Below are 22,416 nucleotides of genomic sequence, written 5' to 3'. Positions count from 1 at the left end.
CGCCGACCCCGTAGAGCTCCCACAATACTCAAACGCGGCGGACTGTACGGTATCGCCTCAGTCGGAGTGACCATGCCGGCGTGCACGCCTAAGGCCGTCCGGAGAGTCGCCGTCGTAAAAACAAGCAAGCGTCAGCAATCCAGTCTGAAGAGCATTTATTTTCCCCTCGTTGCTGTAAACAGGAATGAATGTTCAAGTATTGCAGATTTTGTTGAATGATTCCATTACTGTGGCGTCTCCAACACGCACCTCCCAAAAATCTTAAAATGCAGGGATTTATAAACAGTGTGAAAGGCAGCGAAAGTAAACGATCACTTTTCATTTTGTATTACAACCCAAATCAGAATCCTACAAATTACCATTGTATCAAACAGTCTGTAATCCTTGTTGTCCTGTAAAAACACCCTGAAGTGTGCAAGGCCTTTGCTGGGAGGTAGACGGATTCATGGAATCTCCATTTCTCTTTCGATACCGACGTACTTGAGTGCATCTGCCTGGCTGTACCTGAAGCAGCAAAGAAATGAAGAATCAGGCTCAGCTTCCCAAGCAGCAGCCCTCAGCCCCACTTTGTTTTTTACTGATGCGTTTAAGCCGATGCTCAACAGGCAGCGCGTTTAGTTTGTTAGTGATTAAGCTATAGCTGTTAGTGTGCATTAGAGGGGAAGCTTTTGAAATTACATCAATCCAATCCAATCAAATATCCGATTAAATGTAAATACTGCTGTTCACTCCATGGATGATTTGGGGTAAAAAGCCCACAATTGCAAAACAATGATTTTTTCCCATCAGATGACCTTTCACAGAATTATTTAAATAATAATGCAAAACCGGCAGGCGCTTAGCGGCAAACAGGATCCTGCTCAGTGCTTCAGACCTGACACTATCTCCACGTTCCCAGTCTGCTTAAGCACTTAAAGTGCATCTTTATGGAAGTAGTGATTACATGACTGCATTTGGGGGCGTGTGGCGCAGTGGGTAAGCCTCACTGCCTGTGATCGGAAGGTCATGGGTTCAAACCCAGCACCAGCTAGGAGCCTGTGCTCTCTATTCAGCCTTGGTATGTCTGTGGGCCCTTGAGTGAGGCCCTTAACCCCCAGCTCCGTGGGTGGCTGCCCTTCACTGCTAAGCTCAGTCTCGCTTACACGTGTAGAGATGGGATAGGCGAAAAGTACCTTCATCATATGACTGGGAAGCAGAGATATGAGCAGCTCCGGCGTAGCTGCAGAGAAAAGCTTCTTGCTGTGCAAAGCCACTTCACAGCCAATATGTGACACTTGGACTCCAAGCAGGAGAACACAGTGACCAAGCCATGAGTGGAGCAGAACGCCCTCACAAGACTGCCTCCTTGCTGAACCAAAGCTATTTCTGAATTTTCTTTGATCGTTCAATCAGTTTCACCGCGTGCTTCGGGGCAGCCTGCTTAATCGGCTTCGGGGCCCAGAGAGCGCGGAGGTTCATACCGTGGCAGAAGTCGCACACATGGACACAGGCCTCACCTGTAATCAAAGAACAGCTCCTCGCCCGTCTGGATGGCTCTCTTGGCGAATATCCCTATTCTGTGATCTCCGTTCACCATCATGACTGAGAGAGACAGTGGGACAGTGTGAGCGGGTTGGCACAGACCCGCGCGCCACTCGCCGCTCGGACCGCCGGTGACCACGGCTCACCTTTTGCATAGCAGTTGGGGTTAACGGAATGGTTGGCGAACCGGATCTTGTTGCCCTTCCGCGTGGCATCGACGACAAAGTCTGCAGGCAGGAAAATGTTAGCGGGCGAGGGGATGCCTGGAATGTTCCAGAGTGTCAGAGAAGGAATTCTTACCATTATTTAAATTAAAGAGGAAGCTGCACATGTATTTATCGTAGACCTTTCCTCTACGGTCAGCTTCATCTTGGGAAATTATCTGTGGGATACAAAACAAACAGACGATGACAGAAATGCAGCCAGACCAAACCACCACCGACCGGCTGCGGGACGGAGAGGCACAGATGTTTGGCTGCTACAGGAGCTGGTTGAGCAGAAACATTAGCCCATTGCAGGTCTAACAGCCTTAGAGATACACGTCCCCCTGCCACATTAATCGACTGCTGCAAACAAATGAGACAGTTACTGGATACCTGCTGTGTCACTGGATCTGTCTGCATGGGACTTTATTGGTCATGAACCCAGAGCAAAGGTAAACATCAGTTCTGTAGGAAGCGCACTCAAAGGGACACTGAACCCAAACAGTCGCGCTTATAAATGTCTGCCGTTTCATGTAAAGTAACGCAGACGCTAAGAGGTCCCCAGGCAGGCGGAAGGTGGCTGAGAGGGGGGGGGGGGGGGGGCACCAGGCGGCGGTGGCGGCCAGCTGAGCTCACCTCGCCGCAGTACTCGGAGATGAACTCGTTCTTCTGCACGGGCTCCTTGATGAAGATCCCCCACCCGGCCACGTCAGATGGCGCCAACAGCAAATGCTACAGGGCAAAAGGGGGCAACTCAACGCAAGGCATGGGCCCCCCAGGCTCAATCACCCACAATGAATTTCCTCTAGTTTTCCTTAAGGATACAGAAAGCGAGTATAGAGGATATACTGGCCTTTAGAAGCTCCTACACCTAAAATTGCCCACTGAAGGCCAGACCCCCTACCCCCCCGCCCCAGCTCACCTTCTTTGCGCCCCGCTGGATGCTGCAGTTCTTGCAGGACACGTTCTTGCTGTCCCAGTGCTCTGCGGCGCCGCAGGTGAGGCACAGGTCGGGGTCACACTCGCGCACAGCCAGATAGCAGGGGCACTGCTTGGTGTTGCACTGCGCCTTGCAGCGGCAGCCCGGGAAGCGGTTCTGGCCTGCCACACCACAAGGAGGCGCAAGTGTTGAAGTGGCCGATTAAACAACGTGAAAGTGAAGACAGAAGGCGAGCGGTGGCCCCAGGCTCACACTCGGAGCTGCACTGGCAGAACTTCTCGCAGAAGTTCTGAGCGATGACACAGGGGCAGGAGCTGTCGCAGGGCTGCCGTGGGTGGTCGCACGGCTGGTAGTTGTACACATGGTTTGAGGAGCCATCTGAGGAAGCATCAACAGGACAAGTCAAGAGAGAGTTTAAGATCGTGCTAAATTCTGCCCCTCCAATCAGCAGATGGGAAGCATTAGCATTTGGGAGGAGAAGCACCAATCTGGAGCAGTAATTCAAAATCCGGTCCTTTGGAGTCGGTCCATGTTTTTGCTCCCTCCAAGCTGAAGTACTGGGAGCTGGAAGGGAGCAAAAACGTGGATTGTCTGTGGGTCCCTGGGGACCGGATTGGGAAACACTGATCAAGAGGGATTTACACTCACTCACTCCCAGTTACCCCTCCCCCCCCCCCCCCAACACACCCAGGAATGAACCTCAATCCAACACTGCAGCAATGCGGTACAGCCACCCACACACCCCTTAAACTAACAGCTACCATTTTTAACTGCCCGGGCGACTTTAAAGACTATGCAGAGTTTTTCATAGTAAACAAAAAGAATGAAAAGGAAAACAAACCTTTTTTCAGTTGGATTTTTCTACAGTGAGTGGCCCACAACCTAAGTGCAAGAAACCAAGATCAGATTTATACAGCAAAGCAGTTATGATGGCAACAGCCTGTTTAGCCCCAGCATGCACTGTACAGTGGGGCTCTTTCAGATCTGGCCTCCTAATCACCCCCTATATCTAACAGGTGAATTCTCTCCTGCCCCTTCACCACCTTAGCTACTGTGTGGTGGGTGTACTGGTGCAGAATGGCTGCCCCCGCATCACCAAGGTGGGGGCTGCACAGTGTGGTGGTTTAAGTGGCTCCCCATTGGGTCTATGTGTGTGTAAAAAAGAACTATCTAAATGTAACTTTCATTCATTCACTGGAAAAGGGGGAGGGGGGATCAGCTGTCCATCATCACGCAGAGCCGTGGGGAAGATGGTGGCACAGGAGGTAGTGCTTTCGTTCGGCAACTGGAGGGTTGCCGGTTCGAGCCCTGGTTCCTCCTGACCCCATCAAAGTGTCCTTGAGCAAGACACTGAACCCCAAATTGCTCCCGGTGAGCAGGTTGGCACCTTGCATGGCAGCCTCTGCCACCGGTGTGTGGATGGGTGAATGTGAGGCATGAAATGTAAAGCGCTTTGAGTACTCGTAGGAGTAGAAAAGCGCTATATAAATGCAGTCCATTTACCATTTAGCCCTCACCTGTGTTTCCGCTTTTTCTTCCGTGGGGGGGTATCCACATCTTCTGTGGGGGCACGTGCAATAATACTGGACTCTTTTACCCGGAACTCATAGACCTGGAGGACAAACAGTGATCAGCCACACACACGCACTTAAAGCCCAATCCATCCATCCATGCATCCCCTCCCGTACCCCAATGCAGGTGTGCTATGAACGAGCAGAGGTCACCCTGGATGGAGAGCGAGTCACACATCCATGTTTTGGAAGGTCATCCGGAAGGTTCCTCAGACAGCCCACCTGGCGACAGGTCTTGGTGCCGATCAGCCTGGCGATGGCGCAGTAGTTGTCGTAGTACGTGCCGATGAGCACGCGGAAGAGGGAGGCCTCTGCTCCGCTCCAGTCCACGTTCTCCGGGGGCTCCGAGGTCAGCTTCAGCTTCACCGGGGTCTGGCAGCGAGAGTTGGCCTCTGCCGTCGGGGCGGGCGGACACACACACACACACACACACACACACACACACACACAGACACACACACACAGATTTAGACACACACACACACACAGTTTACTCCACCTACAGTCTCTGCTATTACAGCACCCTGTCTGTACATGTATCTGCCCCATATTCATTTGCGCCATAGCAAAGCATCACAATGCAGGTACTAAAACCTAACAGGCGAGCAAAGCCTAACGGAGTCCAAGTCACAGCCACTCTGAGGCCGCGGGCCAGCTGGTCGGCCAGGGAGCCGCCACCCAGCTCTCACCCGATGAGCTGGTGGTCTCGTCCTTCTTGTCGTCGTCGTCCTTGTCGTTGCAGTCCCCTGTCACGTCTCCGCCGGCCTCCCGGTCGCTGTCAGCGTCCCGGAGCTCGGCGCTGACAGTGGGGGTACTGGGCCTGCTGTTCCCATTGGGGATCCGGCCTCGGCGCCGACCCGCCGGCCGCTTAGATGGGGTCTTAGCGCGCTCGCGGTCTCGCTCGCCCCCCAGGCTGGTCGGGCACTCCCTCACCATGCCATCCTGCGGAGGGGAGATGTTTATTCATGAGCCCCTCGCCTCACACCCCCCCCAGTCCGCAAGACACCGTCAGCCAAGACCATGATGCATGCAGAGCAGACACCATAGCTGTCAGAATACCCAGAGGGCGGTAAGACTCAGCATCGGGTTTACCATCGAGTTTCTGAATAATGGGTGTGAATTACAGCAGCCCCTGTCCCTCGGCCTTAGTTTACTGACATTTATCACTGTTAAATATTTCCAGACAATAAAAAACACACTACTAACATTAATCACACATGCTGGGGAGATTAACCAACTTGCCTGCACTAGATACATGTAGCAGTCGATCCCACAAGGCTTGGTGTCCACCAGGTTCTCCATATTCTTACGCTTGTACGTATTCGGGGTTGCGTGAAAAGCTGTGGAGGAAATGGAATTATTCTGACGTGTCACACCGGGATTTCAGCACAGATGTCCCCCCTACAGGAGGCCTGGTTATGCAGGCGGTGGGGAGGTGAGCTGGCTGAAGGGACATGCAGACGGTCCAGGGAGCACAGAGCAGAGCGGCGGAGACTCACGGTGCAGGAAGCAGTCGTACTTGAAGCAGCGGCGGCAGAAGAGGGTGTGGAAGGAGTGCAGGCTCTGCTCCCGCTGCACGGAGCGGGCGTTGGGTCCGTCGATGTTGGGGGTGCACTCCGGGGGCAGCGTCCCGGGAAGCTGCTGCTCCGTCAGCTCCTTGTACCTTAGACACAGACATCGGCGTGTTTCAGAAGCCCAACCACCACAGCTACCATCTCCACCCCCCTACACTCACACAGCAGCTGGATTTGATTCAATTCAATCCAATCCAATCCAGCTTCACTTTTGTATAACGTAACATTGTGCCTAAATGCTTTAGAGTATCCATGCCCAAAGCACTCAACAGCTCACCAACCAGCTGAATACTCTGACTGACTCTTCATACTCACCTGGTTGGCTGAAACAAAACCTTGGTCTGGATTTGTACTCTCTGGACCTGAACTTTCCACCCATCTATAGTGGGTTACTTGTGTGTGAGTAACATCCCCAGCAGCGCCAACAATGGACCTTTGCCTCTATAAAAGGCCGTTCTCGAGATTACTGTGTGTAATCATGTTACTCAGAAAGATCAACCGTTTGGAACGGATCAGCCATTATCAACTTCTGCAGAACTCACTTTTCTTTGAGCTCCTCTGGGGATCCTTTGTCGGGGAACATGGAGGAGATGGCTTCAAAGATCTTGTCAGAAGGAAACTTTCTAGAGCTCTCCCGATTTCTGCCTGTTACAAGGAGAGGGAGACACACGGTTCTTTGTTCAGTGTCCATCATTGCAGGCTAATAACTGAAGTGGGGAATAAGACTGAAGGTACATTATTACCATCTCTGGCGATGAGCTGAACAGCGGTCCAGCTCAGTTTCTTACCCTGAAAGTTAAGAAGTTCCTTCCTTGCATCGTCTCCATCATCCTTGCCATCACAAATGTCCACTTTCTCCATTTTGTAGTCGTGCTGGTCTTCATCTTCATCCTCATCCTCATTGTCACTATACTGGTTGAGGGCACTGACAAGCTCCACAAAGATCTCGTCGTTGATGAACCCGCATTCTGCCACATAAAAACAAGCTTAGATGGAGCTCGTCTGCAAGAAGGTGATTCTAAGAACAACCTGCTGTAGGGATGACAGACGGTCAGAAGGCCTCACCTCGGTCTCCATGGACTTTGCCGTCGTAGTTCTTGATGAGCTCCTCGATGAAAGTGCCGTCCTGGTCTAGGATCTCATCTCCCATGTAAGGGATGTTGTGCAGCACGGTCTCATCCTCAACCTGCACATGAATGTAGCCCCAGGTACAGAAACCTTTTACAATTTTGAATAATGACAAACAACACATATATATCCCTGTGTGGTGATGTCACCATTCTACCCAAACCCAGTAGCTCATTTTTACATTTAAAAAGGTCAAAATTATTTTTGTGCTGCGTTACAAAACCTTCAAGATGCCAGTCCATATTCACTTACTGAAAAATACTGTTACACTGCCTCTCCATTTCCAACAAAACCCAGAAACGACACATTTAATGCTGAATGGTATCACCTACCATGAAGTTCTGCTGCAAGGGCGACCAGGAGTACATTACAGGCACAGAGGCAACAGCGTTCAGCGTCTTGAGAGGGATGACCTGTCTGGAGAACTCCGAGAAGCCACTGTCCACTGTGCACTGGGACAAAGATCGCACAGCATTACCTCATAGCATTACAGAATTTTATTACATTTCCCTACACTTTTATCTTGATTTCATAACTGTACTATGTGTACCTGTATGTTGTATGGTGCTATGCTGCTACTAGGAACTGAATTTCCCGGAGGAACCATCCCAAGGGAACCATCCCGAGGGAACCATCCCGAGGGATTAATAAAGTTCTCTCGCTTTCTTTCTTGTGTATCTATCTCACAGCCACTACCTACAGGTCTCCCCGCTACAGTCTCCAAAGGCAACTTTGCATAAGAGGACACTCTCTGAGAAGCATCATAGACACAAAGCCTCAGAAAACGTCCAAGACTGCTAGGAAGACGGTGCTAATTAACATAACCACGTTATTTTGTGATTAAGCAGCACATATTTTAAGATAATTTAAGGTTCCGGCTATTCAAAGACATTCTGTAGGCTTAAGCTGCTGATTCTACTTAAATCAACTGTAAAGCATACGTCATTCAAAAGTATGCACAAACAGCAAGCGATTTAGAAAAATGCCAAATGGCTACTTAAGTCATCGCGGCTGTCTAACAGCATGTGTCAAATCCTAGTGTGTTACATATGCAATTCAGCCGTTTCACTTCATACGCCACCGAAGCACTGATTGGGGGAGGGAGCCTTCGTTCAGCAGGTGGGCAATGTGCGTTAGCGTGAGTGAGAAGGTGCTGACCTCTCTGGTCCCGCGTAAGGAGCTTACAGATGTCATGATGTGCACCGGCTGGATCCGCCGCAGTTTCCATTCCTGGTTAAGGATGTCGGTGCGCTCTACGATCTTCTGCCGGTTAGTGTTAAACATACTCTGTGCGACAGGGAACACGAGTGCAGAGGGCGGAGGGGAGAGTCATTGGACCACTTGGCATGTGTGGTACATCAAAGCATCCAGACAGGAGGTCGGCCCAAGCTTCCTCACAATGCCACAGAGCAGTTAAGGGGGTAAGGATTAGCTCTGCAGGGTTTCCCTTCATACCATTTGAAAATCAAGGCCACCGCCGTAAGTGGAGGCACTCCAAGACAAACGGAACACTTGAAAATTAAATGAGCACTGCACACCACAGTGAATAAACAAAAAAAGTACGTTACCAGAGGGAGCCCCCCTGCCGTACCTTAACCTCGTCTGCTCGCCTGAACCTCTTGAGCTGTCGAAGGCGCATGTACTCCGATTTCACGCGCCTCCTCCAGCACACCGGGCCTTTCTCCGACCTCTTGCCAGTCAAACCCATGGTCACCCTGTGGGGATAACGTGGCCTCAGTCCGACTCTGAGCAGGGACTGCAAGGGACTCCGCAAACTGGGTGACACGCAGGCCAAGGTAAGACCAAAGCAGAACTCATTTATGGGGATGTGGCAGGGGCAGCGGTGGCCTAATGGTTAGGGAAAAACCCCCTGAAAGAATGCTTTCCTTTATGAGCCCAGATATGTACTGAATGTACAGGATAGCTCACAAGATAGATGCAAATAACAGAACAGGTTTGTTCAGAGTTTCAGGACTAAAGATAAAATCAACTACACAGACAACTGAATACAATAAATCCCAGAAGAAACAACAAAATAGATTTTATATTTAAATGGAAGACCCGTCGTTAGTATTAAAATACAAGTCACACTCATTTCTGGCTTGTTTCATTCCATTTTCTGTAAAGAATTGTTTGGTTGTTTCCTGATAAATAAATAAAATAATTCCCATCACATAAAGGGATTGTTATCCAAAGGCTGACAAAGAGGGGTCCTTCCAAAATGATACAAAATTATTATGGGCATTGGATACAGAGATATTCAATTCATATCAACATGAGCACCAAGATCACCCTAAACTCTTGAAATTGGATTAACCTTGTATACCACTGGGGGAAATTTATCCTCATAGGCAAATTCATAATGGATCTTGAAGGTTTCAACTCTGTGACATTACTGTTACTGGAGAAAATTAGCTAAAACATCTGCAGGCAGTTACTCTCTTTTAAAATGATGGTCTGGAAACAACCAATTTAAAACTAAATATGAATGATTTCCATAACAAAGTGGCAGAAAATTGCAGCAAATTAAATATCCGCTGTACTCCAGGAAGTCTATTAGTCACGTTTACTAGATAGTTATGTGATGGCAGTCAAACAAACTGGGATTTAACACACTGTGTTCACACAATTATACACTGGCAGGCCAGCTCACATTCACATGGAAATGAAATTTAAATGTTTAAATACGGTCCTCCTTCAAAGGATGTGAAAGGCAGTCAAAAAATTGAACCAGTTATCCATAATTACAATAGCTAATTTTATCCATTTAAAATGGAAAATTCAGAAATTTGATTCATTTTGTGTCTAATCCTTCCTTCTTAATTTCTATATTTAAAAACAAACGCACGGATACTTTTTCTTCGTAGCGGTAAAATGTTGCTCTGCCGCTTCAGTAAAAGCCAGAAGGCGAGTCACAACGCCAAATTTAAGGCTCAGACACCTATAGCTAGCCAGTAGTTTAAATTACACAGCACATTACTAATTCATAAGAAGCGAGCCTGACTAAGTGTATTAAGTTAACCCAGCCAGATTTCAGCCATTGAGAGCTTGAGGGGGGTGAAAGACAAAATACTACATTTCTCTCTTAAACATTCAATGATAGCACTTCACTGACACAACATTACAGACTAACTATGCTACCTATTGAAGCACAAAAACAAACAGTCGCAAAAGACAGAACACATTAAACATTAACAGTTGCTAAAGAGAGAGAATCACTAACATGCTCAGCAGAATTGCACTACACTGAATGACAGTGCTAGACAAGAGTTTGAGGCAAACATATTCAATAAAGTAGGTTAGACTGGCTATGGATGTGCACATTTATGCATGCTATGCACAAGTATGCACTGCATTCAAAGCATGCAAAAGATGATTAGACAGTGTGAAATAACCACATCCTGTTTTCTGAAACCACTATGCACTGTAACACTGTATGCCAATCAATAATTTGACCATGACAAAAATGTAGTGTGACAAGAGCTGCAATATGACCTCAAACTCCGATACTACGACATAAATACTACAGTTAAAGTATAGTTAAAATATACATAGCGGGGGAGGGAATAAAGGGCACTGATTTATTTAATAAGTCAACTAGGCAGCCGCCATTGAACATGTATTAGTTCAGTCTGTACAGGAAGGTGTGTCATGAAGAGCCAATTACATCGCAGTACAGCTGAATAAGCAGAAACACCTTGTTTTTCGTGTAAATGTGTACTGTTCGTTGTTAATTCCCATTACGGGTGTGTTTTAAAGAGCCTTTATTTAGATGCTGTGAGCAATTTAAACCGGAGCTCCCAAGAACACAAAACTGCCATTACACGAAGAATTGCCCTGTCGGCGAATGGATGTCAATTGCACTTTATATGGGGGACAATCGAATTCACTGAGGCGGACGGCCTCCGTCCCCCAAAACACTGCACTGATTCACACGCGGTCTTCCTCCGAATACACTACTTAGCTTACGGCTTCCTTCGAATAAAAGGTGAACTTAAGGAGGCTAAGTTAAAATGCACTTTAGAGATACAACCAGCCCAGTCTTTATCATCGCTGACCTGTGGACAATCAATGAAGCTTCAGCTGTCTACATATTAAATACATCATAACATGCCTTAGAGCTGTTCCTACATGAATCTGAAATACAGCAGAACAAGTCAGATTTACTTTATTTATAACGATCAATTAAACCACCAAGCTTGAATCAATCCGAAAAGAAAAACTAATGTACGAGTACACACAGGAAAAAAACATCACTGAAAATAATGGGTAAATCTTGCACCATTTGACCTAAACTGTTAATGTTTAACAAATAGTTGGTTACCCACCACGATCTGGTACAGAACAATAGGTAAGAAAATGCATAAATCAACGGGACGCAAATCTGGATAACGATTATTTTAACAGAGATTGTCAGAAAGTCAGCGAAAGTGACCCGACACCGCTTCAAAGCTGAGGAAGCATCACCGCAAGTCGAGCAAACTTTGACCTTAAGACGTAAGTGCATGTAGTTAGCGAGGGGTATCCGGAGAGGACTGCGCGTAAAGGTGCGGTACCGGTGTGACGAGGTGTGTAGCAGCCGCCCGACTCCGGGGCGATCAGATACAGGGGAAATAAAGACAGAAACATTTCCACAATGAAGTCAATAGCATGGGTTAGAGGCAGATAAAAAGCAGCAGTGTGACCCGAGGGAGATACTTCTGGACGGATGACAGCCGGAGTCCCGTGCAGCCTTTCCCGGCCGGTGGCACCAAGCGCGGCGCCTTTCCCGGCTGCGCGGATTCAGACGCCGCGCGTTAAAGCCGCGCGCCCTCCCATCTCAGGGGCAGGAACCTGCCGGCGATTCGGACAGAAATACCACACCTGTCCCCGCTTTCCTTTCTCCTCCTTGCTTGTCCCCAACCTGTCCTGCGCTCTTCAAGGGGTACAGATAGGATTCAATTAACGAGGCTCCCGCAGTTCGGGATTAGTGTGGAGGGGGGGGGGGTCACCTCCGCGCGCCTGTGGATACCGGCGCTCGAGTCTCCTACAAAGAGCCACCAACACAGCGGTGGTCTGTCCTCAATTCAAAACGCCTCCTTTAACCCCCGCAAAGACGAGCGGCAAAACCAGACGTGTGAACCGCTGTCAGCTAAACTTCCGAGCGCCATCTAATCCATCTCGCTGTTTCCGCTTCGGCAACTCACTCTCTTCTTTCTTTCTCCTTCTCCCTCAGTCAATATCCGCCTCTCCGTTCGGAAAGACTGGGGACTCCGCGAGCGCCAAACCCGCCAGCCAATCACAGGCGCTCACATTGAGCCTCATCAGTGTCGTGGATTCCGATACGTCTAATTGTACCGGGGAGCTGTCCAATCAAAGCCAACGCTGCAGTGGAGGCCCCAGATTGGGGGGCATGTGGAGAAGTTCTCTTTGTTCTTCTGTTATGGAAATGTTCACGTAGTAACTGACTAAATTAAACCGTTTAAAAAAAGATAATGCAGATATAAACTGCAATGCTATTTCGTCAATACATTTCCCCTACACGATCTTTGAATTCATGTATTAAACTCGCCGCATCGCCGTGTGCCTGATTGCTTTCAATTTCAGAGCCGATTTTCACAGGAGCAGACAATAGTGCAAGTTATGGGGGGGAATACTGCTGTTTAAATACGAGCCCGGCGATTAATTTATTAACTTATTTCAGAAAACGCTAGGTTAATCGGTTAACTGACGAATAAAGGGTTTCCGAGCGTTTGGCAGTTGCTCGGGTATGCAGAGAATTAACATGAGCGATAAACGGGTTGTAGTTATAGCTGCGTCCGAGGTCAGTGAGTTTATTAAACCCCACCCATTTCTAAAGAGCCTAACACACTCATCTTGAATGCAGAGATTGTCAACACAACTACGCTAGATCACAGTGGTGCAGAGAAATGTTTTATTGACAAATAGAAGCTTGCATGGACGACCAAACAACTTTCCGTTCACTTACATTAGTGTCACTAAGTGTAGAAGAACGGGAAATAACTCGCTTTCCGATTTGAAACCAGCACTTCGGCTGACGTTTCACCCAACTATTTTTAATACCCAAATTCACTCACACTGATTTTACGGGAGGGATCCAGGCCATTTGCAAAGGGCCCGGACGCCTAAGGCGGAATATTTAGAACCAGCAAACTGTCTTACTAGTGTCAAGTCTTTACCGATGCGAAACAGCCATTTACACACAGGTCATGCAGTTAACATGGTTACATGGTATATCGAATGAAATTGGTCAGGACTAAGTTATTCATTTTTTTGTCAGCTTAAAAATTAAAACTGGGTCAGTTAGTGTGGACTACCGTCCGCCGAAGCCCTGAATATGTAATAACCTACTTTAATTCACTGAGTGTTAAGTTGCCCAACTTACTTTTAAACGAGTGGCTTTCGCATAAATCAAGCCTGCTAGCGTTCAATGACGTTTCTCCATTTTCAAACACAAATGCGTGTTGCAAATAACATTTTACCAAATACATAGAAAAAAGATGCACCACAGAGGTTAATTGCTGAAACGGGCAATTTAACAAGAAATTTGTAGTTTTAATCTTTTATTTAAAAAGATTTAACAAAATAGACTGGTAAACAGTGCAGGTTTTCCCCAACTTGATTTCAGAAAACATGGACTTCTAAAAGGGTGAATACCCCTGAACTCAAAGGGCTACCTAGCATTACTGATTCATTACCGAAACCCCACAGGCCACAACTACTGCATCGGCAGATGGTCCCCTTTCAAAGTCCTCAGCAATTTCATGAATGGATTAAAGTTCATCCTTCAGAGATAGTTTTGTTGCATGTTCTTCCAAAAATTTGGAGAGGCCATCCAAGTCTCTGCTTCCACTTTGATATTTAATGGGATTCTTCTTGTTGTTACTGGGGGCAAAATAAATGGTTGGAAACCCCTCAACTTTGTAGCTTTCGTGGGGAACATCGTTGGCAGTTGCATCCATCTTGGCAATAATCAGATTTCTCTCATTCTTGTACTTCTTTCCAAGAGCCAGGTACTCCGGGTCCAGCTTTTTACAATGACCACACCATGGCGCATAGAACTCGATCAGGACGTCATTCTTGGGATCCATGACGACCTCATCGAATGTCTTCCCAACCACCACTCTCACTGCACCCTTGTTGTTCTTTGGAATGGGCTGGGATTTTATAATTGGCTTTAGTTTACCTGTGGGACACCAACAGACCACATTTCAAGAGAGGGTGACACTACCAATAAGCCATCACACACACACACACACACACACACACACACACGTATTGTTAAAATGTGCAGAGGAAATAAAAGGTACTAAATAAGCGGAAATAACCACCAAGTTATGTATTTAATAGTCAAAATTAGACTTAAACAATACCTTACATAAATATATAAAAACCATGTCAAATGTGCATTAATAAAAGGCTCGAGTGCCATCACTGCCTACCGCCATGTTCTCACTGACAAACAAACCCACACTGCATGCGGCAGCTGTGTCTGGGAGACTGTCGCTTACTTTGGTTCATGTGTTTAATGTTATTTCCCCCCCCCCCAAAGTGCGGTCATCAGCCACGGTTTTAATAATTAAAATCTGATACGGTAATTATCCAGAATTTTACCACGAAATTTCACTGCATCATACATAACACACGTAATCCATCTACATCCAGTTGACAAGACCATTTTGGGCAAAACTGGAGTTTGGGAAAGCACTGGTTGCTTCGGTCAGCTCACCTTTCTTAAAGGCCTTGACAAACTCCCTCAGGACATCAGCGTCAAATTCTTCTGGCTCCATTGCATACTTCTTCCCTCCATCAGCTAGAATGCCTACATTCACTTCTTCCCCACTTTCACTTAATCCCAGGCTCTTCAGTTCGTCAGCATAGTCCTCCTCATCAGCAATAGCGAAGGTGTACTCTGGGAAGTCCTTCGCCACTTCCAGTACCTTACTTCTCCAAAACTGAGTGGCTAGGGGGAGGGGGGAACCCATAAACTTTGGTACCTTTCAGCAATCGACTCAAAGAAACTCACTTAAAAGGCAAAACACATACCAACTCTGTAGTCAAAGCTGAAGTCAACACCGTAATACACGACAACCAGCGGTCGCTTTGCGTAGCGCTTTGCGTCGTTACTTTGTTTTCTATGCCCAGCCAGTGGAAGTGCATGTTTGCTAAAGAATTCCTTGACATCAGCTGCAGAGATAGAGTCCTGTAGCAAGAAAGAATGTGCATTGAACAGCAGCACAGATTTAAGCACAAGTGTTAATCTTGATATAGTCCCTTTTTCCCCCCTATTCATTTACAAGACTTACTGTAATTGTCAGTATATTTGACTTTTTCTCATATTTAGAGTGGAATTTTTCAGGTTGCATCATAACCACTTGACCAGAAGAACTTTTGAGAAACTTTGCAACATCACTATTGAATGTGTGTAGGAACTTGAAGTCATCTCTCAAGTTATTACCTGTAAAGAAAGATGTCAAGTCAATGACAGTTGCTCTGAATATTCAAATCTATAACCACTTGTGCAAAATCTAACCCAATATATGTACTCACAAGCTTCAAGATAGGTTTCATATGCAGAATCCTGATCACTGGCAAACACACCAACAATGACGACATCATCGCCATCTTTGATGAACTCCTGAACTTGTTTGAGTGTCTGAACTGGTTTTGATGGTGGCCCAGATTGGTCACTCATATAATCGACAATACCTGGAGAAAAGAAACCTAATTTTTTACACACACACCACTGCTGTGCAGTCATTTAAGATGCACGAGTTTAGTCAAACCACACATTTGCACTGTATCAGTAATCGCAATAAACTTAAGACGAAAGATCCGTGCCCTCTAAGGGGTCTCCAAGGAAGGAGCTGAAACCTTGCAGAAACCTACCAAATTTCTCTCGTGGTCCATTGTATTCGAAAGGTTTGCCCTTCCTGAAGATCTTAAGTGTCGGGTAACCAGACACATCGAACCTTGATGCAAGCTCACTTTCCGCAGTGGCATCCACCTTCGCCAGTGGAATGGGGGGGGTGCGTTTCTGCAGCTCCTTGGCGGCCTTCTCGTACTCCGGTGCGAGTCGCTTGCAATGGCCGCACCTTTACACACAACGCTGCATTCAGTTCATTCAATTTTCATATTGCGTCTGACTGAGCATGGTCTTATCTTCAAGATCATCTACACAGCTTAAACATTAAGCTAAAATAAATAAAATAGGCCCGATACGAGAACTGCCAATTTGGGTCATGTGACCATCCACAATACTTCAGCTCCAGAAATCAAATACTTTAAACCAAACTAAGGCAGCATAGGATAGTTTGTTTTAAACAAGGTTAAGCTCATTGAGTTTTGTCCATTACATTAAAAACAAAGACGGCACTCATCTTACCAGGGTGCATAAAACTCCACTAGTATAATGTCAGCATTGTTGACGACTTCATCAAAATTCTCCTTTGTCAACACCATCGTGGCCTCTGGTGGCGGTTTCCAATCTGGTTGCGCTACATCCTTCACTCTAGATACGATCGCTGAAAGAGACGATTGCGTTTCAGATCAGATCAAAAAGGAAAAGGACATCAAAAATGAGTATTTTAAAACATACAGTAGCTTACCAGCAAACATGCAATAAAACAAGATGTAAACACTGTTTTTAAGCCGCTATTCATTTGTCAGTTCCAGGGTACCATACCTTGCTCGGATCGATCACCATCATAGTCCACTGGCTCTCCATTCTTGAGGATTTTGATGGTGGGATAACCACTGACGTCAAACCTACTCCCAAGCGTGCTCTCTTTGGTAGCATCGACTTTGGCCACAGGGATAGGAGGCTCATTCTCTTTAAGCGTCTGTGCAATCTTCTCATATTCCGGAGCAAATTGCTTGCAGTGGCCACACCTGAAAACCAAAAGCAGGAAACCATGAGATGCAAATCAGTTAACTTCACACCATATTGCCAAACGGCTGTAGCCCTCAAATCATACAGCTTTTTACCATCAGACCATTCACTTACCATGGTGCGTAGAACTCCACAAGCACAGTATCCTTGTCCTTTATAAAGGTGTCAAAGTTTTTGTCAGTTAGAATTAATACGCCATTCTCTTCCTTGACCTCGGTATCATCGTCATCTTCTTCCTCGTCGTCATCATCATCATCGTCACCACCCTCGTCGTCACTGTCAATCCCTTCTGCATCTTCATCTGCAACACACATAAAAGCTGCAACGTTGTGCACAGGCCTTGCAACTGCGAACGGTGTGTAAGCGCTAGCGCACCAAATACATTGCGATTAATGCAATTAACGAAGAGTTACGGTTAATACGGACAGAGCACCGCAACGCGCGATCAAACGCATTTCGTCAGCGATCGTTCGGATCGAAATTAATCGCCAAAGCACAAACACGCACAATACGGACTCCGTGAATAGGTAAGCACTAAAAACAACGTGCAGAGAAATGTAAGCATACTTTACCATCGTCACATCGCGTTACCGTTAGCAGCTGGGAAACACCCAGTAAAGCTATTAGTAGAAATGCGGTCTTTCCTTTCATTTTCTTGCACGGCGCACTTGACGTCCAAACCCTCGATGTCCGGCTGATGCCCCGCTGGTGCAGCCTTGGCGGAAAAGCGCAGTACTCAGTGGGGGCTAGAGCTGCTCAGGCACACCTACAACCACCTTCAGCCGCAGCTACCTTACACTAACTGCTCCTCGTTAAACGCTTCAGATTATTGACTTAAGCCAAACACGACCACATACAGCGTTTAAATTTAGGGTGTCAAACTTGAGATTGACTGACTTGCCACGGCCCCATTGGCTTTTAACTTTTGCAGCGCACCAATCGCGTATTGCCACTTTACTAGAAGCAGGAACGACGTTGTGACCTCTTATTGGCTATCCGGGCGATGGCCGTAATCTTATTGGACACTATAAAAGGGGAAAACCTTTTTACGTAGTAATCAGGGAAAGCAAAGTTGCTAGTCTCTGGCCACGAACTTGGAAAATGAGTCCACTTGACTTTAAATAAGATGCTATACAAGAAATCTTTTCAGTATATATTTATGGAATTGTAAGACATTTAAATGGTAATTGTTGTGGTACATCATACGTCTTCCCTCCCTATTAATATTCATTACATGTAAATAAAAATTGTAGATTCAATAATATTTCACACGTATTTACATTTCCTTACCCTGGGGTATTTACTCCGGGGACAGATGTGTCATAACGACGAAGATAATCGTGCTGGAAAATTGGTACAATGTAATTCATTAATTAAAGCATAATTAGTCTCGCAAGTGTTTCTGTGTATCCTCCGGAGGCCCGAACAAGGTGAGAAGTCCCCGAGGAGGAGCCGCGAAAACCTTTCACAATGAATGAATTCATGGATCATTCAACCGACGAGCGTGATTAAACCGAAAGGACCACAAACCATGCAATAGAAACGGGTACTGTTTGAAAAATGTTTATGACCAGTTTCAGTCCTTAATCTTACGATACCAAGTAAAAAACCGATACGGGACCAAGGAGACTGACTCTCTTTGGCTTTGTCAACCATCGGAAGTAGAGATGCCATGCAAAAAAACCGCTATTTTCTTAATATAATAAAAAAGTAATACAATTATAATCAGATGACTTAGTTATAGTGTTGGGTGTAAAGGGGCTAGTGCGCCACCTTGCATCGGAAGGTGGCGGTGTTACAGGAGACGGCTTCATCACTACTCACAAATGGAAATCACTTGTCAAAAAACGTATTTAATTAAGTGCACAAAGTAGCTCTTTCTGTGATAGTAAAGCAAAAAACCCATTAACAGAAAACGTATCCCTGAACTCCTGTCAACAAACACTTTGTAGATCAGATAAATACCCAACGCCAGAAACACATTTAATAGAATGTTCTTACAGCTGTTCATATTCTAAATGAGCAGTTTTTAAATGGACAGAGTGATACACTTGACTGTATAAAACACAGGCCACTCTGAAATACAGCCATCTACTGGAGGTTGAATTCCAGCAATGTCATTTTTCTCCACCATGCACCACCAAAGAAGAGCAGGCCGTCCTCCTCGTCCAGGCCCTGGTTCTCAGGGGAAGCACATCCGCACTCTCTCACTCCATGTCCACTGGATTTCTGTTCACGCAGATCTGGAACACAGCCGCCCTCCTCACGCCATGGCTGGGATGAAGTACTGAAGGGATGCGTTCTCATGTAGCCAGACAAAGTGAACCATCTTTTTGTCCACAATATCTACGGGACAGTTTAGGGAACGAGGGTAAAGAACAAAAGTGTCCTGTTTAGCCAGCGCCTCACGCACATCACTGATTTAAATAATGCGGGAAGTCCAGCCAGATTATTCAGTAAATGGAGAAAAGTATTGTGACACCTGGCCATTATACCCACGGGAACTCTTATAACATCCCATTCTAAATCCATAGACATCAATATGGAGCTGGTTCCCCCTCTGCAGCTATAACAGCTGCCACTCTTCTGGGGACATTTTACACAAGGTTTTGGAGTGTGTCTGTGGGAATTTTTTGTCCATTCATCCAGAAGGACATTTGTGAAGTCACACCCCTGGGACTGGGGTGGCACTGTGGTGCAGTGGTTAGCACTGTGGTGCAGTGGTTAGCACTTTGGTGCAGTGGTTAGCACTTTGGCCTCACACCTCTGGGACTGGGGTTTTAGTATCTGCCCCAGACTCTATGTATGTGGAGTTTGCATGTTCTCCCTGCGTCATTGTGGGATTTCCTTCGAGTTCTTTGGTCCCCCCCCCCCCACAGTCCAAAAACACGTTGAGGCTGATTGGAGTTATCAAATTCCCTGCCTTGTGCCCATAGGCTCCAGACCCGGATCAGCTTACTACACATGGCTTTGCTGGGGTTGACCTGCTGGCTGGACAGAAACTGCTGCAGCTTCTTGATGTCCACACGTGCTTGGGCCATGGTCTCCAGGTCCTGACTGGCACCCTGGGACCCACCGTCATCTAAGGAGACGGGGACAGTATGAGCTGATTAGGATGCCCTGCATGTGACAAGGTCACACATACATGCGTGAAGACAAACCAATGGAAATGAGCTGGGGGGGTGGGGGTTTCCACAAAGCAGGATTTATAAACTGGGTTAACTTAAGCCAAAAGTCATGACTGTCCAATAGGAATGCTCCTTACGTAAACTCCTATTGGACAATCAAGACTTCTATCGTAAGTTAACCCAGCTAAGTAAGAAATCCTGCTTCGAGGAACACACACCCCCCCCCCAGGTGAATGAAACCGGCAGGTGTTCTCTGCTGTGACCCATTTTTAAGGATCTCGACTCACCCCAGGGAGGGTTTCCCAGATCCCTGAAGTGAGTGGAGACGGACACCAAGTCTGTCTCAATCTTCAGATTCATCTGGCCACTTCGATTTGCTTCTAGTACCTATATGAAGGACAACACAGTACAATCGATTAGAGCGTACAACATCTCAGACGTGTAATGCTGGGCTATTCACTTTTACTGATGTAGCTGATTAAATATTTTATTTTTATCATGTACGTATTACACAGTCGTCATGGTATTTAAAGTAGCGCTACTGTACGAAAAACGCTTAAGTTTAAACGGCACTCACCAGAAAATTTGACAGGTTCTTCATCCTATCTATCACATTCTTCATTGTCTTCAGAGGAGGAAGGTATATACTGACCTTTTCAAATGAGTAATCACAAAAATGCCAGTGTTAACCCAATACAACCAGCGTTTGATTGATAACCTTTCAGTTTTGTCCTAAGGAAGTGCGGGAGTGTGGCTCACATCGAAATCCGGCACAGTGGGTTCCCTGAAGTCATGCCAGAGTTTCCTGGGAATGACGTCCACGGGAATGTCGTGTGTGACGACTCGGCTGACGCTGGACAGAGATGGCTTTGGGAGGAAACGGACTATTTCACGACGGCAGAAGCTGTGTGCCACAATTCTGTTGCTCTGGAACCTGCATGCTCTTAACGCCAGTGAACATAACTCAAAAGCAACGTCATCTGATGCCAAATGACATAAAGAGAAGCAGGACCAATAAAGAGGAGGCTTCTTTTGTTAAACAGGAAATTAATTCACCTTGAAGCATTATCAGATTACTTATCAGATCAGTTACTAAGCAAGACCATTCACATTTGTAATTTAGACAGCAAAAACATATCTATAAATATCTACGAAACGCCCAGTACTTGAGATTGACAATAGCACACAATATTAGAGAAAATGGGCCACTTTTGGCCCTTCATTTAGCGAGACGATCCAGGGCGAACATTAGAAGCGCTATTTACCCCAGTGCTGACCCGACAGGCTTACGGGACGCAGTCAGCCTGCTGCTCTTACCAACTCAGCTGCCAGAGTCAAACAAGGGCAATGTTTCTTCGTCAGCTTCGCCTTCAGGGACTTGGCATTCTGGGCTGTTCTGAGAGCACGGGAAAGGTTCTCCGGAACAAGCTCCAGATATATTTCGTTTGCATCCGATGCCACACCCTCCATTTGGAATTCATCAAAAAAGTTGCCCTGCGAAGTTATTTACAGGAACCCCTCATTGCTCAAACCACCATTAACCGCTGAAAGATTAAAACGGTGGATTACGCGCAAAGAACACCGCGGCAAGATTACCTGGTCTAACTCACACCACATGCTGACGCCCCCGTTGGCTACCTTGTCAGAAAGCATGAAGTACAGGTTGTCAGCAGTGAGCCGCAACGTGCAGCTTTTGGTCAGTTTGGAGATGGTATTAACGACACCTGTGGTGGAGCAAACAACGTCTCATTCAGCAACGTGTCTCATTATACCTGCAAAGGCAGAACAGCCAGCAAACGACCAACTTGCGCAGAAATCAAGTAAAACATTTAAACAAAATACCGTAATATTTCTGAAAGTGTTGTTTACCACCAATAATCGCTTACTTTATCTAACGTGTGATGCACATTTCAGGCGTACCGTTTAGTTGTAAAGTTACTAATAATTCATTACAAATCCGTCAATAAAATGACCAAGCCCATAAAATGTATTCGCTCCATTAATAATGAAATGTCTTCTTACAGGTGAGGAAAAACGAACCCGTGTATGATGCAGACATTAGTCGCCGTCTGTCAAAAAATTGTAACAAGCAGATGATAAATAAATAATACTCACGTGTAAAACTATTGAGACAGCCCACATCCAGTATTTTAGCCCGAAACCTCATTTTTTAGGCATACAACAGCTTATTACAATGAAAATACTCGACACACATAAACATACGTTTGTATGGCGCCGCCACTGGTACGTCGTTTTTAGGGTCCCCTCGGAAACAGTGGATCGGAGATTTGTACCGGGCTCTATGAAACGCTACGATTTCTTCATTATTGCCACGAGAGGGCGCCTTCATTCAATTTAAGATATACACGTCCCAATACTCCGATAAAGTGTAAAATCAATGTAATACAATTAATCACATGACTTGTGGATACATATACCCATATATGTGCATATACCCA

General features: G+C 46.3%; 3 protein-coding genes across 6 annotated transcripts; all 3 read right to left on the bottom strand.

Moving 5' to 3' along the window:
* Window positions 1-138: 138 nt before the first annotated feature.
* Window positions 139-12,685, bottom strand: LOC125726945 (histone-lysine N-methyltransferase EZH2). Of its 4 annotated transcripts, none has more exons than XM_049003427.1 (20): window positions 12,124-12,685; window positions 8,529-8,652; window positions 8,096-8,224; window positions 7,270-7,389; window positions 6,875-6,995; window positions 6,598-6,777; window positions 6,352-6,454; window positions 5,735-5,898; window positions 5,478-5,575; window positions 4,925-5,177; window positions 4,458-4,627; window positions 4,182-4,276; window positions 3,506-3,546; window positions 2,917-3,042; window positions 2,647-2,825; window positions 2,361-2,456; window positions 1,822-1,903; window positions 1,668-1,748; window positions 1,497-1,581; window positions 139-504 (listed from the first exon to the last, which is right to left on the bottom strand). In XM_049003427.1, the coding sequence occupies exons 2-20, from the start codon at window positions 8,643-8,645 to the stop codon at window positions 444-446; spliced, it is 2,301 nt and encodes a 766-aa protein (XP_048859384.1). In that variant the 5' UTR covers window positions 8,646-8,652; window positions 12,124-12,685; the 3' UTR covers window positions 139-443. The 4 variants fall into 4 exon arrangements, with proteins under 4 accessions (XP_048859384.1, XP_048859383.1, XP_048859382.1 ...); XM_049003426.1 differs by having other exon boundaries at window positions 11,801-12,684; XM_049003425.1 differs by lacking the exon at window positions 12,124-12,685 and adding an exon at window positions 11,266-11,781 and having other exon boundaries at window positions 8,123-8,224.
* Window positions 12,686-12,837: 152 nt separating this feature from the next.
* LOC125726948 (protein disulfide-isomerase A4-like) lies at window positions 12,838-17,739 on the bottom strand. Its single transcript, XM_049003433.1, has 10 exons — window positions 17,402-17,739; window positions 16,944-17,130; window positions 16,623-16,828; window positions 16,323-16,461; window positions 15,827-16,032; window positions 15,488-15,646; window positions 15,244-15,395; window positions 14,984-15,140; window positions 14,667-14,900; window positions 12,838-14,123 (listed from the first exon to the last, which is right to left on the bottom strand). Exons 1-10 carry the CDS (start codon window positions 17,478-17,480, stop codon window positions 13,711-13,713), a joined length of 1,932 nt encoding a protein of 643 aa, XP_048859390.1. The 5' UTR covers window positions 17,481-17,739; the 3' UTR covers window positions 12,838-13,710.
* A 223-nt stretch (window positions 17,740-17,962) lies between these two features.
* LOC125726967 (checkpoint protein HUS1-like) lies at window positions 17,963-22,215 on the bottom strand. Its single transcript, XM_049003505.1, has 8 exons — window positions 22,073-22,215; window positions 21,554-21,681; window positions 21,275-21,451; window positions 20,717-20,824; window positions 20,535-20,609; window positions 20,245-20,344; window positions 19,789-19,911; window positions 17,963-19,175 (listed from the first exon to the last, which is right to left on the bottom strand). Exons 1-8 carry the CDS (start codon window positions 22,122-22,124, stop codon window positions 19,093-19,095), a joined length of 846 nt encoding a protein of 281 aa, XP_048859462.1. The 5' UTR covers window positions 22,125-22,215; the 3' UTR covers window positions 17,963-19,092.
* Between the last annotated feature and the right edge of the window lie 201 nt (window positions 22,216-22,416).

This window comes from Brienomyrus brachyistius, unplaced genomic scaffold (genome assembly GCF_023856365.1).
Source record: "Brienomyrus brachyistius isolate T26 unplaced genomic scaffold, BBRACH_0.4 scaffold81, whole genome shotgun sequence".
Taxonomy (NCBI): Eukaryota; Metazoa; Chordata; class Actinopteri; order Osteoglossiformes; family Mormyridae; genus Brienomyrus; species Brienomyrus brachyistius.
Note: the sequence above shows the minus strand (reverse complement) of the source record. Positions and strands in the feature narration are given on the sequence as shown.

What these genes read in the sequence shown, in the direction of transcription:
- LOC125726967 (XM_049003505.1), bottom strand. Translation starts at nt 22,124, where the DNA reads ATGAGGTTTCGGGCTAAAATACTGGATGTGGGCTGTCTCAATAGTTTT. An exon ending in TGTGGTGTGAGTTAGACCAG is followed by an intron (nt 21,452 to 21,553) that starts GTAATCTTGCCG and finishes ATAACTTCGCAG; the next exon opens with GGCAACTTTTTTGATGAATT. An exon ending in AGAACCTGTCAAATTTTCTG is followed by an intron (nt 20,345 to 20,534) that starts GTGAGTGCCGTT and finishes TCCTTCATATAG; the next exon opens with GTACTAGAAGCAAATCGAAG.
- LOC125726948 (XM_049003433.1), bottom strand. Translation starts at nt 17,480, where the DNA reads ATGAAAGGAAAGACCGCATTTCTACTAATAGCTTTACTGGGTGTTTCC. An exon ending in GGTAACGCGATGTGACGATG is followed by an intron (nt 17,131 to 17,401) that starts GTAAAGTATGCT and finishes TGTGTGTTGCAG; the next exon opens with ATGAAGATGCAGAAGGGATT. An exon ending in CAGCTTTGACTACAGAGTTG is followed by an intron (nt 14,901 to 14,983) that starts GTATGTGTTTTG and finishes CCCTCCCCCTAG; the next exon opens with CCACTCAGTTTTGGAGAAGT.
- LOC125726945 (XM_049003424.1), bottom strand. Translation starts at nt 11,444, where the DNA reads ATGCACTTACGTCTTAAGGTCAAAGTTTGCTCGACTTGCGGTGATGCT. An exon ending in GGCGAGCAGACGAGGTTAAG is followed by an intron (nt 8,225 to 8,528) that starts GTACGGCAGGGG and finishes CCTGTCGCACAG; the next exon opens with AGTATGTTTAACACTAACCG. An exon ending in CCTTGCAGCAGAACTTCATG is followed by an intron (nt 6,996 to 7,269) that starts GTAGGTGATACC and finishes ATTCATGTGCAG; the next exon opens with GTTGAGGATGAGACCGTGCT.